Here is a 24,185-nt window from a genome sequence, read left to right on the forward strand (position 1 = left end):
AGTTTCTGCAGGATACATCTCTTCCTGCTTGTAGATGGCCCCCTTCGTACTGTGCCCTCACATGGTAGGAAGGAAGGAAGGAGGGAAGGAGGGAAGGAAGGAAGGAAGGAAGGAAGGAAGGAAGGAAGGAAGGAAGGGGAAAGGAAAGGAAAGGAAAGGAAAGGAAAGGAAAGGAAAGGAAAAAAAAGGAAAGGAAAAGGAAGGAAGGAAAGAAGGAAGGGAGAGAGAAAAGGAAAGGAAGGAAAGAAAAACAGGAAAGGAAAAGGAAGGAAGGAAAGAAGGAAGAGAGAAAAGGAAAGGAAGGAAATAAAAAAAGGAAAGGAAAAGCAAGGAAGGAAAGAAGGAAGGAAGAGAGAAAAGGAAAGGAAAGGAAAGAAAAAAGGAAAGGAAAAGGAAGGAAAGAAGGAAAAAAGGAAGGAAGGAAGAGAGAGAAAAGAAGGAAGGAAGGAAGAAAAAGAAAGAAAGAAAGAAAGAAAGAAAGAAAGAAAGAAAGAAAAAGAAAGAAAAAGAGAAAGAAAGAAAGAAAAGAAAGAAAGAAAGAAAGAAAGAAAAAGAAAGAAAGAAAGAAAGTTCTTAGTGGGGAGGATTTTAAAACTTCAAGATAGGAATTTGGGTTGGGACACAATTCACACCACATACTTACCTTCATTTAAAATCTTGATACATTCCTTCTGGATTTTTCTGCATTAATTTTTATTTTTAAAATAGGCATTAGGATGTCATTTATCATGACTCTTGAGCTTTTTGGTGCCTCCTTAAATTCTGTGCCTGAGGGGGGCGCCTCACTCACCTCCTGTCATCCGGGCCCTGATTCTGAGGCCTCTCCAGCTGATCTCCTCTCTCGGAGTCATTTAGGGCACTTGGCCTGATCACGCCCAGTCCAGACCTTAGCTCACCGGTAGCCACTTTCTGATCCCTTGTGGGGCTCAGCGCGGAGATTCTCAGAGGCGTCGCTGGTGTAGACCCACTCAGCATTCAGCGTGTGGGGTGGGCGCATCCTCCCCCGTCCCGTAAAGCCTGACGCGTCTGCCTGTCTTCCCTGACTCTGCCTCCTCCAGACCCCGGCCCTGCAGCCCACGTCTCTCCTTTCCCTCGGGCACACCCTGTGGACTGATCGCCCGCATCCACCGCCTTTATCTTTCCCCTTCCCCTCCCCCCAACCCCTCCCCCCCAATACCAACAACAGAAATCCCACTCTTGAAGACCAGGAAGCACTTCCACATTCCAGAACCCCAGCCGGGTTGTGTACTCCTCCCGCTCGTTCTTGAAGTCCTGCCTGCGGCGTCCGGTAGAGCTGACGGCCCCCTTTGCCCAGAAGTCCCCTTGTCTGTCACCTGCCCGTGGTCCATCCCTTTGGGACACTGTCCGTGCTCTTGCCCCGACAGCTGCTCTCAGTCAGGGGTCTCCATCCATCCCCTCTGCGGATTCAGCCCTTGCCCAAACCGTCACCTGCCACCCTGATCGTGGGGCCGGACCTACCATTCCAGCTTTCCAGGGACAGCCAGTTCTAACCCCCTCATCTTCTTCCCGTCCCCCTCCTCCCAAAACGGGGCCCCAGCCATCCCGTGTCTCTGAGGATGGTGCTGGAAAGCCCCATCTCCACTAGTTCTCCAAGTCGTTCCACGCGTACTGAAGACACCATCCACACGGGCAAAGCTCCGACTTTCACGGAAGCTTGTCCTGCGCCCTGACCTGAGGAACTGTGCCTCCTCTGACCTCCTGTGTCTAGAGCCCATTTCCCTGCCTCCCACGGGCAGCGTATCACTTTCAGCTTTCTTGCAAAGGTGCGTTTCTTATCCACCATCCGGATCGTAGTGCCCTGTCGTAGGCGGCGTCCCCAAAACCCCCAGCAGGGGGCGGTGTGCATGGCGACTACTCCGGCTCGTTGGCGGAAGACGGAGAAGGTGCCCACCTAACCTCCCAGAACAGTGGGTGGCTCCCTTCCCTGTTTTGCACACCTGCCACTCCCGATCCAAACCCTCTCCTTCTTCCCCCTGACGTTTCTGAACACTCGCAAAATGCCTCCTGAGTCTACTTTTGACAAGCCTGAGAGATCTCCCCTCCCAACCATCCGTGTTACAGATGGAGAAGGAGAAACTGAGGCACAGCAGTGAAGTAACTTGCCCAAGGTCACGGAGAGAACAAGCAGCGACAGACTTGGGCTGCTAACCCTGGGGCAGGGCTCCCCTGCTGGTCCAGAGCTCTGCTGCTGCCTCGTGGGCTCCTTCACCACCCCTCCCGCGCCACGTTCACGTCTGTGCCCGTCACTCACTGCTGCTTCCTGCCTCACTTTAGCCCCCCTCTCCTGTCCCACCTGCCCCACCCCTCCTGCCTTCATCAACCGCACCCACCAGACTGGCCTTCTTAGCCACCCTTGGGCTGCTTCCCAACTTCTTACCGGTCACCCCTGTCGATAAGCTCGAGTGGAAAAGAACGTGAGTCTCAAGTAAGACCACTCATGACTTAGCGCAGTAGCTAAGCTTTCTGCGCTCCCGTGTCCTTACATAATGGGGAGCGTGCCCATTTCATAAGGCCGTTGGGAAGACTGCATTAATGTGCAAAATACTCCTTGGCCACAGTAGGTAATAAAAATGCTAAAAGCCATAGTAATACAGTGGTGACTTGTACACTGTTTTGCATATTGTTACTATCGCGCCCTCCAACAGAACAGCTACGAGGGTTTCGGACATAAATGCAATATGATATGTCGTCATGTCCGTGCATATGTACTCCATATGAGCTATTTCTATTTCGGGCATTAATTAGATCTTGGTAAGGTCATCCTAGAAATATTTTGAAGTGCAGTGAAAGTCTGCTACAGGGAAAGCACATTACGTTTGATTGGGGTGAGGGGATAACACTTGATAAATATCAATGTAGATATTTGAAATGAACATGTCTTCTGCCTTCTGTAACCCACCTGTAACCTACCTACTTGTTTTCCTCATTGTAAGCCAAAAAACCTTGCTACGTATTGTTTGGCCAAATATTTAGTTTGGCAACAAGAGACATTCGATTTGCAAAATATATTGGGTTCATCAAGGATTAATGTGCTTTCGTTAAATCCCAAAAGAGGCAGAGTTATCTGGGTAAAAGCCTTTTGAAATCGAGCTCTTACATGTAAGACTAGAAAACCTCCTCATTTTCTACTTGGGGGGCAGCATAACTTCTCCATTGGGAAAACGGATGCATAGCAGCCTGTCAACACCTGGTCAGAGTAGGGCTGACCGCCTTTGGATTTTTTAAATGAAATGGTACATTCTGATTTTAAGCTGAAAGGCAACGTGACAAAATGGTTGGCTGAATTATGCATCACAACTGATTGTTTTTAAAAGAAGCAGGCATTTGTCAAGAAACGAAACGTCAGACTGAGAACAGGCTGGCGTGCTAACCCCACTCGTGATTGCGTGAACACGCGCCTGACAAGTAGGCGTCCAGGGACGGAAGTCAGCAGCCGGCACCCCGCCCCCACCTGCCAGGACCTCACCTGCTTGCAGGACGCCCAGGTGCAAAGCCTCCTGCTTGTTCCAGGCCACGGCCTTTGCACGGTAAACCCTGACAGCAAATTGTGGTCCCAAGTATGTATTTCTTGACTTACAGAGTCCTTTTTTTTTAGAAAAAGGACATTTCATCAAAAAATTATCATTTCCGGCTTCTCCTGAAAACTGGTAGATTATCTACCTGATCTTCATCCCCGATGACAGTGTCCATCAGCTGGAACGTAGAAGCAGCTGCTTCATTTAGACTTGAGCGTGTTCTCAGTTTGCCACACTCCCCACGACTCCCTATTGCCCCATTCCCTCTGCTGCACTCTAGAGCCTCGCCTCCTCGACCTCCGAGGGGCTCTGTGGTGTATGAAGACCATCCTTCGTGGCCTAGTCAATGACCAGGGTTTCTCTGGCCGTAGCCATTATATAAATGCTTCTGATCTTTTTCAGAGAAACATCACTGACAGCTTAAATAGGTTGAAACAAAAACACAAGATTGAAAGCTTTGCATTCAGATTCTCGCTTGGATTATATTGTTGCAGTGATAAACCAAACCACGAGCTCTCATTCACAATCTCAAGTAGATGGATACCCATTGCTGGCACCACTTTGACAAGAAATAATTCGTTGCTCCAGAAAATACAGGGGAGGGAAGAAGCAGAGAAGCAGGAGGAGGCAGGGAGGTTTTATTCTTCACCCTGGAATGAGCACTGGTGCTTTTCAAAATTTTAGAAAGCATTTGTATTCTTAGTCTCTTTTTAGTCCATTTAATTATTTGTTGTAAGTAAAAACTACTTGATTTTACAATCATTTAAAAATGAATTTAGTATTTTTATTTATTATATGCCAACAAATTCAGCAGCGGACCCAGAGTGGCAGGTTGAGGGTAGTTACTAAGCACTACCCTTGGCTCCATCTGGTTCTCGCCCAGTTCACCCCATAGAGACACCGTTGCGGAGGGCGCCAGCGTGTCTCCTTTATTTGGCTCCCCCCGTCCCCCCGATGAGTTCCCAGGCTCCATATGATCAGCCCGTGAGATGCCTACACTCGCGCATCCAGCGTATTAGCAAAACTGAGTTGCCAACAAAGCAAAGAAAAAACGTTTCCCGTCCGCATCCAGCGACTCAGGTTAATGGCTCCGTCTCAGGCTCGGCTGTTCTAGGTTTTACTGAGCTCGTGGGACATCCAGCAGGTGTTTCCTTTCCCCACTGTGGCAAGCGTTCCCCGAAGTTTACAGTCCGGGAAAGGCGTGTGTGCAAACGATTCCAATGTCGGGTGACGTGGAGAGTGTCTGGGAAAACCGGAGACAGTCTCGGTCAGCCCAGGCTGCCCTAGCAACCGCCAGTAGACTGGGTGACAACATACCTTTACTTCTCACAGCTCCAACGGCTGGTATGTCCAAAACCAAAGCACCAGCAGGTGAGATGTCTGGCGAGGACCCTCTTGCTGGTTTTCCGGTGGCTGTCTTCTCGCTGTGTGTCACCTGGCGGAAGGCACAGAGAGGAAGCCAGCTGTCCCCAGCCCCTCCTAGTGAGGGCGCTAATCCCATTCACAAGGACTCCCCCCACATGACCTAACCCGAGGCCCCACCTCCTAATCCATCACCCTGGGGATTAGGCTTCAACATGGGAATTTCTCGGGGGTGCAAACGTCCATCCACAGCAAGGGGTCTCTGCCAGGGTGACTACGGGAGAATCGGGGAGTCGCTCTGAGACCCTCTGCTGCCGGGCTCCTGGTAGCTAAAGCACACTTTGAGACTAATAACCATAGTTCCCTTTACTGGAGAAAGTAGAAAACAGTTCGGGTCTCTGCTGAAATGAAAAGCGTCACCCGATGCTGTGTATTTCTGTAGAAACTCCAAAGCTACTGTGATGTGTTGTAAGCAGAGTGAAATCTCTTCCTGCTTTCGTGCTACTAACAGGAAGCTGCAAACCGAAAGAAACTAAACCACTGATCTTCACTATATCCACTGAGAGTCTCAAAGACACTGGAAATGGCAGACTTTTAGGTCATCGTCAAAGCCGGGCATCCCCGTAGGATGCCCAGTGTGTTCGAAGGGAGAAGGTTCTGAATGAGGGCGTGAGACAGTTTCTGACATTTTCCTCCTCGATGTTTTTCACGTCAGAGTGACCTGCTTCTCTAAACCATCATGAAAGAAACTAAATAAATCCTGAGCCCCAAGGATATAGGCTGCATCCATCTAACAAATTCATTTCACCTTACCCACAACCCTGAGAGATAGGCAGTTTTTGTCCCGTTACAGACCAGGAAACTGATGCCCAGAGAAGTTGAGTGACTCAGCCAAGGCCACACAGCTAACGGTTATAGAACCTGGGGCTGGACCTAGTTTTGCCTGATTCCAAAGCACCGACAGTTAATTCGGGAACTTCCTACATTCGGACAAGTGGTGGTCAGGATGTAAACCGCGGTCCTGGGGAAAATAAAGGAAGAGGTGAATGGCAGAAGCGTGCCCATGCGAGGCGGACGTGGGAGCTGAGGGGCCGCGGTGGAGGGGGCGTAGAAGGCCAGGCTCGCCAGCATCTCGGGTTTCCGACTTAGGGATCTGCCGCTGATGATGCCATCGGCAAAGCAGGAGAGTCAAGAAGAAAAGCTGTCTCGTAGGACATAGAATACTAACGTTAGTTTTGGATGCACCGTCCGTGCTCGAAGATACCGAGTATGGTTTCAGCCGTCCACGGGGGTGGCGGACAGTTCCAGAACCATTCGTGACGACTTCCCGGTGATAGCTCTCCGTCAGCTGAGTATCTCTTAGGCTCATCATCCAACCCACCTGCCACCATTTACCGTCAAAGCTATCAAGGAAACTGCTTACCTGTTTGTCCACAGGTTTGTGCATATTTTGCGTAAATCTACCCCAAGGAAGCTCACAAAACTGAGTGCAGCACAAAATGTTTTAAAGTGGAAGGAAACGCAAAGGTAAGATGCGAAGATTCGAGGCTGACACATAAAATGCCAACGGCACGGTTCCCACCGCGTTCTAGATGCGCACGGGGTGGGGGGCAAGTCGACGGCGCTGCTACGACAGGGCCCCGGACTCAGACTCCTGGCGGGGAAGCCTGGTTGTGCGGCTCCCACCCGTTAGGAAGCACCCGGGGCCTCCCGTGCCCCATCTGCACGGTGGGGACGAACAAGAAAGTCCCTCACGGGACTCAGCGTGAGGATTAAATACCTTCAGGCACACACTGCTGCTATGTAGCCTTCGAGAATTCCCAGCAGCCGGCACAAGGTCAGCGTTCCAGTGTCCGGACGGACGATCTTACTGTCACTCCTCCATTAGTATATTTGAAAACCGGGCCACGTCAGGTACGGACCCTCATAACCATGACAGTGGGTCTGAGTGACCCGTGTGCTTGGCAACTAACTTTCTCATGGAAAATGGTTTAAAACGTGATGGGGGGGCGGGGTGCTTGCTAGAACATCCCCTAATGTGCATTTTAGTAAAATACTTTCTCTGTAAAGTGAGGTGGGTGGAAAACAGTGAATGTGAGTTGAGTGAGTCTAGACGGGTCCACAGATGGCCTAGCAGTCAGGCCATTTTCCATAAAGCCTTCTTCGTGCCTCGGGGTCTGGGTTCACACTGGGACGTTGTGAGTCCCAGGGGTGTCCTCTGACGGGTTCCGGACACTCGAGTGTCTCCCCAGGTGCGAGCCGATCTTCAGGCTGTGCCAGTCGGCTCACCGGGGCGACAGCGGACGTTCCCTTCAGAGAAGGGACAGACCTCAGGGGATCTCCCAGGGGCCTCAAGTGGGAGGCAGCGGTTGTAAACCTTCAGCATCAGATAGATGCCACCACCGCAGGGGCACAGTGAATGTTTGCTGGGTGGACGAAGAGAAGGGAGGAGAGAAGAGAGGTCAAGGGAGGAGGCAAGGTGTACGTCAATTTCAGCCTAAAAAAATTCGGTGTTTACCAGACAGGCACTTGAGTTACAAAACAACCTCAGTAAAGACGCATTTACTTAAGCAGGGTTCCTTGCTGGTGGAACTTCCAAAGCAAACGGCTCGCAAGATGTGTTCCGGGGCGCTCAATGTGTCTATTGCCATGTCACTGGAAGTCGGTTAAATATTTGGAGACGTCTCACAGAAATCACTTGGGTTGTGGGAGAAAGAGCTGCTTTATACTGTCATCAAATATTTATCAAAAGCTCAGTTATAAAGACTTCTTGAAACGAACTGAGCTCTTCTTGAGACCGAGCATAACTTTTTCCAGGGTTTACTAAGCCCGAACAAGTTACGGACGTTGGATTTAAACCCCACTCCCAGAACTCAATCTCTTCATTCATCACGGAGGTCGAGTAAAACCTCCAGCTTACGCCCGCTGCATGAAAACAGATCGGGTGATCATTTATCAGGGGAGGAAGCTGGTTTGTCTTACCGTGGTTCAGGAGAAAGCAAACCATTCCCCCCCCGTGGCAAATCTGTCCCCCTTGCTGGAACAGTCGTGATGTTCACTACACAGGATTCTGCCTGTTGATTTAAGAGTTCGTGCTTCCAGTTTATTTTTTTAAGTTTATTTTGTTTTAGAGAGAGAGAGTGTGTGTGTCTCTGTGTGAAAGAGAGAGAGAGAGAGAGAGAGAGAGAGCGAGCAGGGGAGGGGCAGAGACACAGGGAGATAAGAGAGAATCCCAAGCAGGCTCCACACTGTCAGCGCAGAGCCCAAAGCCAGGCTTGAACCCACGAACCATGAGATCATGACCTGAGCTGAAACCGAGTCCGACGCTTAACCAACTGAGCCCCCCAGGCGCCCCTGTGCTTCCTGTTTAGGAGCAAGATGTTTCCAACGGACTGGAGGCATGAACTTCCCAATCACGCGGTCCCCGTGGGTCACGAGACCAGAAACATTAGCGAGCTCTGATAGAAGAGCAGAACCGTTGTCAAGCAATGACTCTGCGGCGCATCTGGATGGCTCAGTTGTTGAGCGTCCGACTCTTGATTTCAGCTCAAGTCACGGTCCCAGGGCTGTGGGATCGAGCCCCGTGTCGGGCTTTGCACGGAGACTGCTTGAGATTCTCTGTCTGTCTCCCTCTGCCTTTCTTCCCCACTCATTCTCTCTACCCCCCTCTCTCTCAAATTAAAACAAAAAACTGTAATAAAAAAAAAAAAAAAAGAAACGATGGCATTTTCACCGACGTTACCTGGCAGTGTGTTCCATAGTTCCAGTTGTTTAAATTGTGTGGATTTTCTCTCGCAATTTTTAAGTTGAGGATTTGTGGAAACAATAGCGTTTCATCGGTCTTTCTCTGGAATGATAGGACTTCTCCAAGGAGAGGAAGGACGTTCTCAGTGACTCCTCTGCTCATGTTTATGTTATTTAGTGCAGTGATCTCGGCGGCCAGCTGCTTGCCCCTCGGGGCCATTGGGCAGTGTCTGGGGACATTCTTTCTTGTCAGTCCTGGAAGGGGGCATCTCTCGGAGGCGGCCAGGGGTGCCACTCGGCATCCTGCAGGGCACAGGACGCGGCCCCGGGACAAAGAATGATCCGACTCAGGTGTCGTCAGTGTTTACATCGAGAGACTTGCCTGGTGCTACCCTTCCTGACTCCTTCGGGGAATAACCCCATTGTCATTTTCCTTTCTCCTTTGGCGGTTACCTTGGTTTTCTCCATCCCCCTGTCACCTTCAGGGTGCAGGACACATCCCCTGTCTCCACTGTCCTCCTCCCTCATCCCTCCTGAAACCCTCAGAGCTGGTTGCTGGTTTCACCCTCCATGGTGAATGCGCCCCATGGTCACCACGTCCCTCCCCTTTCACCGTCTTGAGAGCGCGCTCTCTCTCTCTCTCTCTCTCTCTCTCTCTCTCTCTCTCGAGTTTGCTCTGCTGGGGCCCCCTGCGGGATCAGACACTTGAGCTCCACAAAGGGCCACCCCTCCTGCTCTTCTCTCAAGTATTTCTAGCGTCCTTACTGATTTTGTTTCCTCCCCCAGCCGGCTGAGGCTGCTCCCCGTCTTCCCGCTTGAATACCCTGTGTCCTCTTCTGAGCCTTCCCCCACTTCAGTGGGTGTGTCAGTGCCCCCCCCCCCCCGCCCCGGGTGTATGTTTCCCAAATGAGCATCAGTCGGCAATGACCTTCCACCAGAGCTCAGCAAGGCTCTCCCTTCCTCCTACGCACTTCCTCTAGGCTACCCGACCGGCGATCTAAATGCAGTCTCTCAATAAACACGTATCAGGTGCCTCTCCTGGGCCAGACACTTTCATAGTGTGGAGACGCAGATTAATAGAACATAGTCCCTGCCCTTGGGGAGCTCACAGACGAGTGAGGGAAATAAAAGACCGCACTGATTCTAAACCACAAGCCACAGATGCAGGCCAGGGCTGGGACTGCATTTCACGCCCCTTCTTGGTGCGCCCAGTCGTTAAATATTGGGGCAGCGGGAACCTTTCAGACATGTAAACACCTTTTATGAGTTATACGCATATAATAGTAAAGAATCTGTGTTTATAAAATAACCCCAAATAGAAATTTTACAAAGGTGACTTTCAAAAGGAAATACAAATATAATAGGTGTTACAAATTAATAATATAAATTAGTAACAGAAATAGAAATTAGTACAATAGAAATAGCAATAGAAATAGAAATAGAAATTAGTAGTAAATGGGAATACAGATTCCCACTTACCTTCACTGGGAGCCTTGAACTGGTCTTTTCCTCCAGCTCTATGTGTTTGATAACTATTTCTCAAGGGGCAATAAATCCCCAGGGACAGTAAAGGCAGGAAATCGTTACCCCCCTGTATCTGCTGGCTCTGGCTGCTGTAACGGCACCACAGCCTGGGCGGCTTAAACAACAGAAACTTCTGGAGACTAGAGGTCAGAGATCAAGTGCAGACGGGGTTGGTGTCTCCTGAGCCTCTGTCCTCGCTTCCTAGACGCCATCTTTCCCCTGCTTCTTGGCGTCGCCTTCTCTGTGTGTCTTAATCTCCTCTTTCTAGAAGGGCACCAAGTCATGCTGGATTCGTCACTAATCCCTCATTGGATCCTAATCTCTTATTTAATGATAGCCATGAGAAGCTGCAAAGCAAATACTGAGGATTTGGAGGTTATGAATTTGGGGGAATGGGGGAGACACGTAACACCCTTGCCCTAAAAGGGAAGATGGGGTGTTTCCAGAACCGAGGTGAGCCGTGTGGCAGGTGTGGAGTAGGGAAGGGGAGGAAAGGACCCCGACCTCTCTGCCCTGCTCTCCCTGACCTTCCCTGGCCCTCCCATTAGCCAGTCCAGCAGGGGGCCAGAGGTCACCCTCGGAGCCAGAGGCCAGCGGAGAACCAGGAGCCAGCCCCTCCTCGAAGTGTCTTCTGCCGGCAGTTTCTGGGTTAAGACGACATAGGTCCCATTCCGTGTCTTCCAGTGTCTCAGGTCTCCCCGCGGCCACAAGAATGAACCGGGACACAGGGTCCCCTTGGGAGGATGGGTAATCCTCACACACGCCTGTCTGCCGGGCATTGCGGCCCTTGACCTCAAGCATTGCTGTCTGCCTGGAGCCCAGGTTTGTGACCCAAGGGACCGTTTCCCTGCCGGTTGACCTCTAACCCCACGTGCGTGTGTTTGTTTCCTCTCAGGAGCCCGAGAGGCAGTACATGCATATCGGCACCATGGTGGAGTTTGCCTTTGCCCTGGTGGGGAAGCTGGACGCTATCAACAAACACTCCTTCAACGACTTCAAGCTGCGAGTGGGTACGTTGTGTGAAGAGCGCCGGCTTCCGGGGGAGCGCACGGCGTAAGGAACAGGCGCACCGGAAGTGTTGTGTGAAGGGATCTGACTTCCGGGGGGGGGGGTGGGGGCGGAAGGGCACAGGCGCACCGGGACCGTCGGCCATCTTGCCACGCCGGACTAGAGTCATGGCGGTTGTGTCTCGAGTGCCAGAGGACTGAATTTGGGGGAGCAGGGGGTGGACAGGCTCAGGGAAGTTAGGAGCCTCTGAGGCACTTCAGTGCAAAGTAGAAAACAAAACCCCCTGTGGTTGGACCCAGGCTGCGAGCACTATGTCTAGCAAGTGGACCGTGAGCTGGCTTTCAGTCCCACGGCCTCCTCCTTCCTGCCAGGGCCCCTCCGCCAGCCACGGCGTGCGCGGCCTCAGACCATCCCGAGGAGCCGTTGACTGCAAACCACGGTATTATTTCAGGATCAGCTGCCAGTGAAATTAGCATGGGCTGGAAGATGCATCCAGACTTCGGAGATCCAAAAATGTAAAAAAAAAAAAAAAAAAAAAAAAACAAACCACAGTTTTAAGGCAGCTTAGAACTGTTGAAATAGTCACACACTCCTAGGCTCACAACCTCCAAACGCCCCAAACGTACGTCCCAGGTTCTGAAATAGCTATAGCTTTTCTGATTGAAGATTCAGCCCTGAGAGAAAAGGCCAACTTCCTTTAAGATTTAAAATTTTTCTATCTCAAGAATAAACATTAACAAAATTAAGTTGTCTAGTAGGCTCTTCCCTGTAAGCTGGTCCATAAGCATGTTTCGTGCTTACTTGCCTTTTACAAACGTCTGTAAAAATAAAAAGTGTGTTTTACGTGCTCGGCTTAGCACGCGGCTGTCTTGCCATATTTGTGGTTATGGCCATTTGTGATTGGTAAGAGCTGCTTTGACCATTTTATGTTCCTCTTGGCAACACATTTTGCTTCTTCTGAAAGCAAGTACGCATAAGAGGAGCTCTTTTAACAAATTCCATTTGAATGGCTTTTCCCTGCTTTTGGATACAGATTTCAACTTAAAAAAAAAAAATCCCGATAAATGGCGAGCGATTTTCTTCCTTTGCTCTGCCTATGTTCTGAATTTTAAAACCCAGAAATATTTTATATCTCTTATAATGTGGCCTCTTGACTGCTTGTATATTCTGTTCATTGTTAGCACCTGGACACGTTTTGCTTTATACTTTCTCACCTCCGTGCACGATGGGCCTCACCTTATACCCAGGTGAGAAGGGGCAGGCCGGTGGGAGGCTTCCCCCCAGCCTGCTGACCGCATCGAACATGCAGGTGTCCCCTAGATCCTCGAGCTTCTTTATTGTTTTGACAGCCTAGAAAGTGAGCTCCTCGACCTTTCAAACTACCCTCAAAAAAAAAAAAATTTTTTTTTTTTTATTCCACGTTAGAACGATCTGCTTGATTAGTAAACGCATTCAAACCAAAATACTACCGCTCTTTACTGCAAGGTGAAATAGAGATCGGTGTTTGCTGATCACATGTGTTACTTCCCCAAACATCACAGCTTTCTTGGTCTGGACCTTAACGGTATTTCCCAGATTAATGCGAGCAATTGAATGGGCCTTCTTCGAGAAGAATTTGAGTGTTTACACTGATGACTGAATAACTAGTAACATCTATACAGTCACCCCACATGGCAGCTCTTTTAGGTTTCTGAGGAAGCTCAAGGTCTCGCGGGCCTCTGGGGCTGCCTTTCCCCACCCCTCGGCCTCTCTCTCAGGGGTCTGCCTGCCCTGCTGCACTTGGGTGTGTGGCGCCATCCAGTGGCAGTTCATGGTAGGAACTTGGAAGAGTAATAACTTCAAAAAAAAAAATTAGATGATACAAATAAGAAATGCTGAATTCACTCTTAACGTCCTCTTCTGCATGTCAAGCTGCAGAATCAGTCGGTCAGCGGGAACCAAAATCTGAGCACATTCCTGCGCTAAGTGGAGATTGACCCCGTGCCAGCAGTCAGCAGCCCAGGCTCTCCCCACTGCCTACCCCGCCAGGCACTGACCCAGCAGGATTCAGCAGCCCGGAGGAAAGCTGATGGCAGAGGGGGCTCGAGGGCACCAGCCAGCAGCCGGCGGCTGGACCAAATTCTTTGGGGTGTCTAAAGCACAGTGTGGGCTTTATTGAGCACTCCGCAAAAGCAAAGCAGAATTTCTTTTTTGCCTCTTGCATACCTTCAGAGGTTTTGTGGAATGCCGTTTATACCGTTTCCTGCCTACCTCTCCATTGCAAAGAGGAAGTTTTGCCTCGGGTCTCTAACAAGCCGTAGTGCACTAAGCAGTACAGCAGTGGGAGAAGGGATCTCAAAAACACCCTCATTAATCAGTACAAGTTGACTCCTGCAGCAAGGCAGGAGTCCTAGATCTAGGCGAGAACACACACCTAGGGCATAATCAACCGAAGTCAATAACTCTGTTTCTATTTCCGTGGCCTTCCTCCGCACCACTGCCGGGATAACTATGGGTCTGTGTGTTTGAACTGAGATCCTGGGGCAAGGACTCATCCTACCTGGTGCAGGGGGGTTGGGAGAGAATCCCAGGCCTCTCTGATTAGAGAAGTTGATCAGACTTCTAAGGAGACGGCAGGTGCCGTCTCCATGTCTCGGGCAGTGTGAAGGCTCACGCTGAGCTCAGGTGTCAGCACGTGATAACCGTGGGGTTATAATCGCAGCTACAGAGAGGACAATCAGAGCAATGGCCTCCTCTGTTAGTGGTGGGCCAGGCTGCCTGATTATCTGGGCAGTCACATGGGCAAGCCAGGGGGCAGCAGGGCTGGAGAGTGGGGCCTCCTGAGTTGCCCCAGCAACCTTTTGATGGCTGTCCCTGGAGAATCACAGTTTGTGAGGAGGTTTATGCCAGAGGCTGGATTGTCCTCGATCTGATGAGTGCAGAGCTGTAAAGAGCCCAGCTCAAGGGGGACAAGAACCCAAGCAAAAGAGACGTCCCCCCACTTGTGCGGAGACGGCCTGTGGGTTGCACCTGCTCCCCGGGGGCGAGCCTGTCTACCCCAGGACCCGTCCAAACGTGACGCTCTTGGGGGCCTCTCCCAGGAGAATTTCCTCAAATCTGAACTCCGTCAAAATCTCTATATTGCCCACACTAGGACCTGTTATTGTTCTAAAGTTGGCCTGGGTAGACTCCCTCACTAGCACGGTGTGCGTTGAGAGAGCCCTTTGAAGGTGCTTTAGCAATGGAAATCAGAGGCACAAACATGGTCCTCTGGAATCCAGTAAACTTGGCATTGGGACATTATCAAAGGCAACAACCTGAAAGGTGGGAAGAAGCCTCGTGCGCGGGAAGCGCATGGCAGCATCCTTACCAGCAGGGCCAGGGAGCTGGCTGCCACTGCCATCTGCTGCCTGTCTGATGGCGCCCTCTCCTGCTTTCTTGCCTGAATCCAGAGGTGGTGATAACAGTACCCACCGCACAGGCTGTTGTGAGCATCCCCAGAGTTTTACGGTGCGCAGCAGGTAGAAAATGCCACACTGGTGTGGGGGCAAGTGGCGGATTCAGCGAGATGTTGGCATGATCCCAGAAGTCCATCAGTGACCAAAGTGCCAGTAAATGTGGTATATCCATTCAGTGTAGCTGTTTGAAACAGAAAGGTGTATATTTCAAAAATTAACATTAGCCACAAAACTGCTGGAGAACAGTGATCATCTCTTATCTAGGATTATGTAGCAACATAGAAGACTCAGTCGGGTGACCAACTTTGGCTCAGGTCATGATCTCACAGCTCATGAGTTTGAGCCCTGCGGTGAGTTCAAGCCCCAGTTTGGATCCTCTGTCTGCCTCTCTCTCTGCCCCTCTTCCTCCCCTTCTCTCTCTCTCTCTCTCTCTCCCCAAATCAAAGATCTTTTAAAAGAAAAACTTAAGAAAACTATTATAATGTTTTGGTTTTTTAAATTTTCTTAATGTTTATTTTCTTGAGAGAGGGAGACAGCGCAAGCTGGGGAGGGACAGAGAGAGGGAGACACAGAATCCAAAGCAGGCTCTAGGCTCTGAGCTATCAGCACAGAGCCCGACGCAGGGCTCAAACCCACAAACCATGAGATCATGACCTGAGCCGAAGTCGGACGCTCAACCGACTGAACCACCCAGGTGTCCTGATACAATGTTTGGCTTTTTTATTTTTTTTTTCTTCAACGTTTTTTTTTTTTTTTTTTTTTTATTTTTGGGACAGAGAGAGACAGAGCATGAACGGGGGAGGGGCAGAGAGAGAGGGAGACACAGAATCGGAAACAGGCTCCAGGCTCCGAGCCATCAGCCCAGAGCCTGACGCGGGGCTCGAACTCACGGACCGCGAGATGGTGACCTGGCTGAAGTCGGACGCTTAACCGACTGCGCCACCCAGGCGCCCCTGTTTGGCTTTTTTAAAAGCATAGCCAACTTTATGTTATTATGGAATAAAAATGATATCTGGGTACCTACGTATGAATCAAGACCAAGAAGAGAAACAAATTATTTTTCTTTGTTTTAGAATTCCGTGAGTTGGGCTAATGTTGGCTGCATAACGATGATTCAGAAATACTCTTGTACATCTTTTCTGTTGAAGACGGTCGCTGTAACTTGAGTCTTCTTGCCCGGTTCTGATGCATTGCAGGTATTAACCATGGGCCTGTAATAGCCGGTGTGATTGGAGCTCAGAAGCCACAATACGATATCTGGGGCAACACCGTGAATGTGGCCAGCAGGATGGACAGCACCGGCGTGCTGGACAAAATACAGGTAATCTAGTCTGCTCCGTCATCACGGGCCAGGTCTATCGTCTCGGAAGTCATAAATGAGCATCATCATAATGACAATGATGTATTAGAACAAAGGATCTTGGTAGTTACTTCAATGGTGAAAAGAACCTGAAATTGACATAAGTCTTTTTTATTGGGGAAATGGTCATCCGTTTCTGCACTCGCCTTTAACAATAATTGAGGAACGTAATAATGTAAAGGTTATAGCTTTGGAGGAAGTCAACGATGGCCAACAAGCAGCATGGCAGTCTGACACCTGAGTGAGTCAAGGCTGGCCCCTTCTCTCCTCTTCCATCTCCTGGCACCAGAACCTTGAAGGGAGCCCTGCAAGGGAGAGGGATTGTACAACCAAAGCCAGACAGAGCCCCCAGACTTCCCATCCCAGAGGCTGAGTTGGAAGGAGGCAGAAAGGAGCCGACTGGGGAAAGACGAGGGACGAGATTCAGGGTGATATGAGATGGCAACGCCAAATGGGGCCAGCATAGGATTTGGATATGGAGAATGACCGGACAGCACTGGAATCCACGCAGGGGAGGTTGCTCGGGCAGAATGCCACACACCTGGAAGGAGAGACCGACCTCTCCTAATGAGAAGAACGTGTGCACGTGTGTGTCTCTGCAGACGTTTCTATTCGCCACTCCCTCAAAACGCAGCGATTCCCCATTTCACCCCAGATTCCACGCTTCACTTCTGGAAGATAAATTCCTGCCAAGTGGCAAATTTGTGTGAAAACCACTGGACGCAAATAATAAGCTTTTTTCTCCCCCCCCCCTTTATGGAGAATTCGACAAGTCCCTGTTCTGTGTGCCTTGGCTTGGCCCCTGTCCTCAAGTAACCTTGCCTCCTAACATTCTGATGGAGATTCAGAGTTCTTTTCTGAAATTCTGCCGAAGACACCAGCTCCAGTGCTATCAAAAGCGGGCTTCTCATTAAACTTCTGCCTACTTGCTTTTCACACTCTTCACCTGCCTCTGCTTCTGTGAACCTTCTATCGCATATCTTTAATTTTTGTATGGAACGGGGCCTATATCTCACCTTCTTCCCACCGGATGACTAGTCAGCAGTTGCCGAAAGTAAGCAACAGAGAACGGGGAGAGGTGGCAGGCGATGTGGGGCGGAGAGGAACGTCTGGGGCTTCCCAGTCAGACCCAGACGTTGCCAGGGGAAAAGAGTCGGCTGGCTGTGCTCACGAGAGCCAGCCCAGACAGAGCTCTCACCAGAAACGGGGCTGGAGCGGTCGTCACGATGTGTGGAGATGGCCTCGATGCCCACCACGAGAGGCGCGTTCTACCACCTTGGCACCTCGCTGACCCGTGCCATGATGGCACCACGGCCTCGAGGGCTTTCTGCCTGCGTGTCATTAGCTGTTCCTGATGCCCCGGGGATGCTCCAGCGATCCTGGACAGCGTGGGGTCTTGTGTCTGGCGTGGGGAGAGGGTGCTCCTATCAAGGACGCACGTTCCCAACCTGCAGGCCAACCTAGGAACCCCCCCCCCCCCTTCCCACACCTGGAACATTCAGAAGACATGTTTCACGACTCTCCAAGTGGTTTTCAAGCATTTGGGATACATATCAAAACCCATTTAAGAGAGGCTGTTCAGAGAGAGGGCTCCCTCCTGGAGGTCGTAAATCCCCTGCAGGTCAGTGTTTGAAATGAGCTGGAGCTCGCGTGTCTCCGTCTCCAGGAGGATATTGGGCCTCATAAAACTCCAGGTGATTTAGGGCTGAGCAGCATCCCCTGGAGGGTCTCTGTGCACCCGGAGCCGGGAGGTTTGTGTCCAGCAGGTTCCTCCTCCTGAGGCCGCGGTTCACTCCGTCTCCAGTAGCTTCGCATTTCCACTTACGTGCAAGGAAAGTAGTGAGACGCCAGGAAGAATCAGAAACGATGCTGAGATCGTTAAAAGCTTCTTCCGGGCCTGAGGAACAGGTCCTTTTGATTAAAGAGCATCCACGCCCACCACGCTTTCCAGCCTGGGAGCTCACAGAACACTGGAGAAAGCCCACGTGTCACCCAGCCAGGCCGCCCCCGGGCTTGGAGCCATACTGGCTGCTGTTCGTCGGGGAGACAGCTCCCTCCTCCTTGCGTCACGGTAATTGTGTGGTTGGTGTTCCAGATTCCAGGGGATAGCTCACAAATGCCCGTGGTGATACTTCACACCAGTAAACACCTTGACTGCAGAATTAACCCCCGAGGCTCCGACAGATGTGTTTGTTTTCTGCGGCAGGTCGGAAATCAGACGCCTCTGGAATTCTCTAATTCTGATTATGCCTGAGAACTCTCATCATGAGACCCTGTCTGTAATCTGAGTTCCCGGCTCTGTCCGTATTCCTTCGGTTCTTCCCCAGGATCCAGAGTCCTTCCTGTGCCCCTGGCTTCACCTCCCAGCTACACTTGTCCTTCCCCAGGACTTGGGCTCAAGCTAGCAAAGGACAGGGCATGAACATACGGCACCTGTGACCCTCTTTTCTTGCTCTGGTCACAAGGGTCCCGAGGACCCACACATTGGCTAGGGGCTGGCCACACATTGGCTAGGGGCTGGCACCTGTGCTAGGGGCTGGCCACAGAGTCAAAGTACAGGGAGACAGGGTGGTTTTTCCAGCTCTTTCCAAGAGACTACCCTTGAGATCTTTATATGGCACCTTTCACCCTTGCCTCTGGGGGCCTCTGGATATCTTCCTGGATTCTCGTAAGCACAGCCCTCCTATTTCTGCCTCTGCACCATGGCAGTGTCTGCCCTTGCCACCTCTCTCAGCCACCAGGCTCAAGGAGGCTGGCTCACTGCTGCGGCCACTGCCCCCACCACTGCATGGTCCCCCGACGGCACCCACCCCAAAAGCAAAATCGTGTGATACCATTGCTGTGCTGTTCACAAGCCTGCACAGCATGTGGGTGCCACCCACACGGCCAAGGTGGTCGGGTCCCACGGGTGCCATGTTCATCCCCTGATGCAAGGGGAGGAAATCCCTCCTCCTCCCCCTCCTCCTTCTCTGCTTTCTCCCCTGCTTTCAGAGCAGCATTACCAGGGGTTTCTGGAAAAAACAGCTCTTCCCTCTCTGCTCAAAAGCCAGATACCACCTGGGAGGCCTGGCTGGGGACCGTGTTCCTGACACGGGGGTCTGCCCTCACTTCTGAAGCTGAGGCCTCTATTGGTAGCCTAGTCTGTTCTCACCTCACCCATTCTCTGCTTGAGAAAGCGTCTTCAGCAGGAGGCTTCGCCAACACTCAAGCAGATAAATGCCACGAAGACCTGAGCTGTCATCCCCAGACCTGGCCCCCGAGGAGAGCACGGCGCACGCTCAGGCTGAGATGGGGCAGGACTCGGTACAACCCTTCTCCCCTAAGAGAGAGGGGCCGTCCTACCCGGGAAATTCCTCTGCCATCTGACACAGCGGGACCGAGGCGATTCGGCAGTGGGGGTCCTGGCCTCCTGGGGCAGCGGCGGGAATCACGAGGACAGGCTGCAAGAGAGGGGCCCGGCCCTGGTCACCTTCTGTGTCAGCTCGGTGAAGGGAGGAAGCTTGAGAAGACCTGACTCAGCGTGTCATACCCCTGCTAAGGCTGGCGCAGACCCCTACTGTCCTTTTAGTTTTGTTCTCGAGCATTCGCCGAAGCAGGGGGCCATTTGCGGGAGCTGACGGTGCTTCTCAGGGTGTCTTCTCCCATCTGAATTAAAATCCATTATTCACATTCATGATTTTGTGAAATGACATTCATGACAGTTTGTAACATCCCACTACAGTATATTTTGATTTACTTTCCCTCTTCCGGGTCTCTCTCTCTCTCTCTCTCTTTTAGTTTATTTATTTTGAGAGAGAGAGCGGGAGGGAGCAGGGTAGGGACAAAGAGAGAGGGAGAGCGAGAATCCTAAGCAGGGTCCTCACTGTCAGCACAGAACCTGGCACGGGGCTCAATCTCACGAGCCGTGAGATCATGACCTGAGCCAGTATCAAGAGTTGGACGCTTAGCCGACTGAGCCACCCAGGTGCCCCTTTGCAGGTCTCTTATATGTGAATACGTAACCTTCACGTAGCTGAAGTCATAGCATGGGTCTGGGCTTCAATTTTTCCTTTGGGGGTGAACAGATCCTGCCTTATTTCCTGGTCTCGGCCACGATAGGGATCATGACAGCATCATGGTTTACACCGCCCTGGAGATCACTTGACTTTTTAGGTGGTTTAGAGTCTGTCACCGTTGCAGCATGAAATTACGCGTTGTCCCTAAAAGGCTTTTCTTCTCCTGCGTGAGTCTGTTTTCTTCTAATTTCTTAGGAGTGGAATGAAAGGGCCAGAGAGCATGAATGTCTTTTGGCTCCTGATCTTGGCGGTCAAACGACCTTCCGGAGGCTGTGTTTTGTAGGCACTGACCACTCCTTCGTCTGTCCATGTGCTTCTAGGTCACTGAGGAGACAAGCCTCATCCTCCAGACCCTGGGGTACACGTGCACGTGTCGAGGAATAATCAACGTGAAAGGCAAGGGGGAGCTGAAGACGTACTTTGTAAACACGGAAATGTCAAGGTCCCTTTCCCAGAGCAACGTGGCATCCTGAGGGGTTGCCTTCACTTCGGCAAGAAGACTGTACTTTCGGGAAGGTACAATGCACTTTCTGACTGCGAGCTTTGTCTCTCATTTTTGGTGTGCGTGCTCTGTTGTGTCCTATGGAGCCTTTTCAGACTCGTTCCTCTGACCTGGTGGCATACCGTTTGGTGTCTGACGTGTCCCAAGATCGCTCTGCCACTTGCACTGTGCTTACTCCTAAGCAGAAGGAAAAGGAGTGTGTGTTATGGGAGAAATGCGCTCAGAGAATTCACAAAGATGACAGAGGTGAAATAAACAAAAATTCTTAAGGCAATAAAACTAGGGGGTGTATATTATCTTCCAGTGCATGTTTTTGTTTTTTTTTTTTTCTCCTGGAAAATATGGTAGCTGGCCAACCGCATCCGCTAGTCTGATATTACAACACACAGTATTTGTGAATAATTGATTCCGTCGCCCCACATGGAAGTTGACTGTGTTCACCCAGTGTATCTCATCGCCGGCGGCCATCCACGGGACCCACGGTCCTGTCGCCTTGCTCTGTCGTGTCTCGGGCCAGAGGCGTGCAGCCACCCATCACCAGAATTAGTTCTCATAACCTAGGACCAGTTTTGTACCAAACGCGTCCGATGTTTTGATGCCATTGTCTTTTGTAAGGTTGATTCATTAAAAGTTTTACGTACTTTGGTTTATAGTCTGTATCTTTTCCCCCCTTTCTTCCTTCTCCTGCGGTTTGCTCCACAGCCGAGGTTGGCTTTCCATTCTCCTGACGGTTGTTTCAGAAAGCACGCCCCACGAGCAGCGATTGGGAGATCCTTGGGTAATTCAGATCAGGACAAGGCTTGTGAGGTAGACACTTGATTCTGCCACTCTCTGGAAATGCTCCGAGCGCCCTGTGGCATCTCTAGAGGATGTTTTCTAGGGAAAATGTTGTGTGTGTTTTTTTATTTTTTTAAGGTTATTATTTATTTATTTATTTGGAGAAAGAGAATGCAGGCAAGGGAGGGGCAGAGAGAGGGGGAGAGAGAGAATCCCAAGCAGGTTCAGCGCTGTGAGCACAGAGCCTGATGTGGGGCTTGAACTCACCAGCCGTGAGATCACGACCTGAGTTGAAATCAAGAGTCGTGCACTAACCGCACACGCCAGCCCGGTGGGGCACCCTTGGCTTCTGTTCATAGCTCAAGGCAGGCGTGTGTGAGAACCGGAGGACCCCAATCTACCAGGAGCACCTTGTTCTTGGCAACTCAGACCCGAAGCACCGGGCCCTCGTTGGATTCCTAACTGACCGTTTTCTGGCCATGCGACTTTGACCACGTCGCTTAATTTCTCTTAGGGGTATTTCCTCATGGGTAGCTTAGGGGATCAGGTGTGACTGAGAGAGCTAATGACCATGCGAGAGCCTGGCAGGTGCCCAGGGCTTTCTCTTGCCGGTGCCATCCTGCCAGGACTCAGGCTCACGTAAAAGCACTTCTCGAAACTCCTAACTGGCCTTCCTCGCCGAAGTGGGAATACAGCATGATGTGTTCCACGGTCTGCCTCAGTCAGGCAGTGTTGGAGATCTCCAGAAAGGTGACCGGAAGAGGAAACGTAGTATAGGGACGTTTGTTTTTGCTGTCATGGAAACGTGGCCTAGGAGGCCTGGGGTCTCACTGACTTCAGACCAGCCTCCTGTGTCATTTGTAATAATGGTCATCAGCTGCCTTGTGGGCCCCTCCTTAGAGCCTGCAGCACCCATCCCAGGGCACGTCACCTCCCCTTAGTGGACACGCACAGTTGGGTGATTTGCCAAGTGCCCTCAAGCGTGGCTTTCTGCACCCACCAGGGATATGCTGAATTTGGTGAAAAGAACTCAAAAGGACAGTTGTTTCTTTCCCCCGGAACTGTGTTGCTAGTCTTAACCAAACAGTATACTTTTCTTTTTTTTTTAATGTTTATTTAGTTTTGAGAGAGCACAAGCAGGGGAGGGGCGGAGAGAGAGGGGGACGGGGGATCCGAAGCAGGCTCCGGGCTCCGAGCGGTCAGCACAGAGCCCGACACGGGGCTGGAACTCACAAGCCGAGAGATCATGACCTGAGCCGAAGCCGGACGCTCAACCAGCTGAGCCACCCAGGCGCCCCCCAAACAGTACACGTTTTAAAGCAATCAGAGTCATTATCAGAGTCTATCTTGCAGAGGTCTGCACACGTGCGATCTCTCCGAGTGTGGTCCCCAACCAGCAGCGGCAACACCTCATTTACAGGCCCCAACCCGAGCCTGCCAAGGCAGAGGTCCTGGCCGTGGGGCTCAGCACATGCACCGTGCTTGGATAACAAGCCGTCCAGGCGATTCGGGTCCCCGGCCTGAGTGCCCCTGTGCTTTACAAATGAGGAAACCGGTGCAGCGAGGTCTAGGGGCTTGGCTTGTTCGGAGTCTCCCAGGGATCAGAGCCCAAGACGAGCCTAGAATGCAAACCCACCTGCTCCCTACATCTGAAAGTGTGCCTCCCGGTCAAGGCTCCATAAGCTCCGGGACTGCACATACTCCTGTGGGCGAACCACGCAGACGAGAGGGCTGCAGCTCACTTAGCCGGCCCAGCGACCTTGGTAGCAAGCAAGCGTCTCTGCTCAAAGCTCTCCCTAACCATCCGTTCTTGCAGAAAGCCGTCTCAATACATTTAATTTTCCCTTGATGCCTGATAAACGAGATCTTCTGAAACCTTCTCCAATTCAGGCCCTGCTTGTTGAAAGTGGAATGTTCAGGGAGTAGGATCTGGCTTAAAGTAACCAGAAGTAATGTAGTTTGACACTGATTTATTGTGGTCACGTTCAGATGAAGGCATTTCTTAGAGATGCCTGGTGTTTCTTGGCTGCCAAAGCTGAAGAAAGAGTAGTTTGTAAAAGTTTCCCTACTCCAAAATTTATTTTCTATTATATTATTACATACGTGGCTTACTGTACCCAAAGGCATTCCAAATAAACTATTCCTAGTTGTTTGGGGGCGGGGTGTGTGGAACTAATAAAAAACACCTATGGCGAAAAAAAATACCATTTTTCAAATGAGTAAAGAAACCTGTAGGAGCCACTCAGCCTTGAAATTGTCAACAATTCGGTGTCAAATGCCCTTAGAGCATCAAAACAATAAAACCAGCCATGGGGGAATCAGTATAGAAATTAATTAGATCACCTGCTCATTAACCACTAAGCTGTGGGACACGTAATCACCAGGGGTGAGGGATGATTTCTTTCGAGAGACCCTTTCATTAAAACTATAGCCAGTGTCTTAATACTTGAATAAGTTTCAGATTATCTCCAAAATAAACGTTTGGGTGAGAAGCAGCCGTTCCCAAAATGAAAACGATTCAGAGCAACGGCACTGGCCTCTTTTGTGCCTCCGTTAGGACCCCGCTCCGGTGGCCCGGTGATCCCCACAGGCACCGGTCAAGGTCTGGAAATCCCAGTCTGAAGATGAGGAAATGTGGGCTCGCCTAGGGGAGACGACGGGCCCCGTACTGTGCCGCTGGAAAATGCAGGAGCCCAATCTTACCCAAGCCTGTTGAACGTCAAAGCCCAGTCTCTCTCTTCCCGTGACCTTTGCTTCTCCACTGAGGAGTGACGTCACCTTGCCAGCCTTGGGGCCACCCGTCCCAACTAGGGTTTTGCCCTCAATTGTGCAAACTCCTGTTATTTACGGCTCAGACCTCTGTGTGGGGGGACAATGTTG

General features: G+C 51.0%; 1 protein-coding gene and 1 long non-coding RNA gene across 2 annotated transcripts in view; one reads left to right on the forward strand and one right to left on the reverse strand.

The window, feature by feature from the left end:
- ADCY2 (adenylate cyclase 2) overlaps nt 1-21,173 on the forward strand; it is a 415,689-nt gene extending 394,516 nt beyond the window's left edge. Inside the window, exons 23-25 of the mRNA XM_078444291.2 lie at nt 11,062-11,176; nt 15,808-15,932; nt 20,347-21,173. Coding sequence (XP_078300417.1) covers nt 11,062-11,176; nt 15,808-15,932; nt 20,347-20,499 — 393 coding nt within the window. The 3' untranslated portion in view covers nt 20,500-21,173. The remainder of the gene's footprint in view (nt 1-11,061; nt 11,177-15,807; nt 15,933-20,346) is intronic.
- On the reverse strand, nt 16,067-17,717 carry LOC144615899 (uncharacterized). Its single transcript, XR_013554590.1, has 2 exons — nt 17,170-17,717; nt 16,067-16,276 (listed from the first exon to the last, which is right to left on the reverse strand). It is a non-coding gene; the product is annotated as an uncharacterized LOC144615899 (long non-coding RNA).
- Nucleotides 21,174-24,185: the final 3,012 nt, after the last annotated feature.

Source organism: Panthera onca, chromosome A1, assembly GCF_046562875.1.
Source record: "Panthera onca isolate mPanOnc1 chromosome A1, mPanOnc1 haplotype 2, whole genome shotgun sequence".
NCBI classification, from domain to species: Eukaryota; Metazoa; Chordata; class Mammalia; order Carnivora; family Felidae; genus Panthera; species Panthera onca.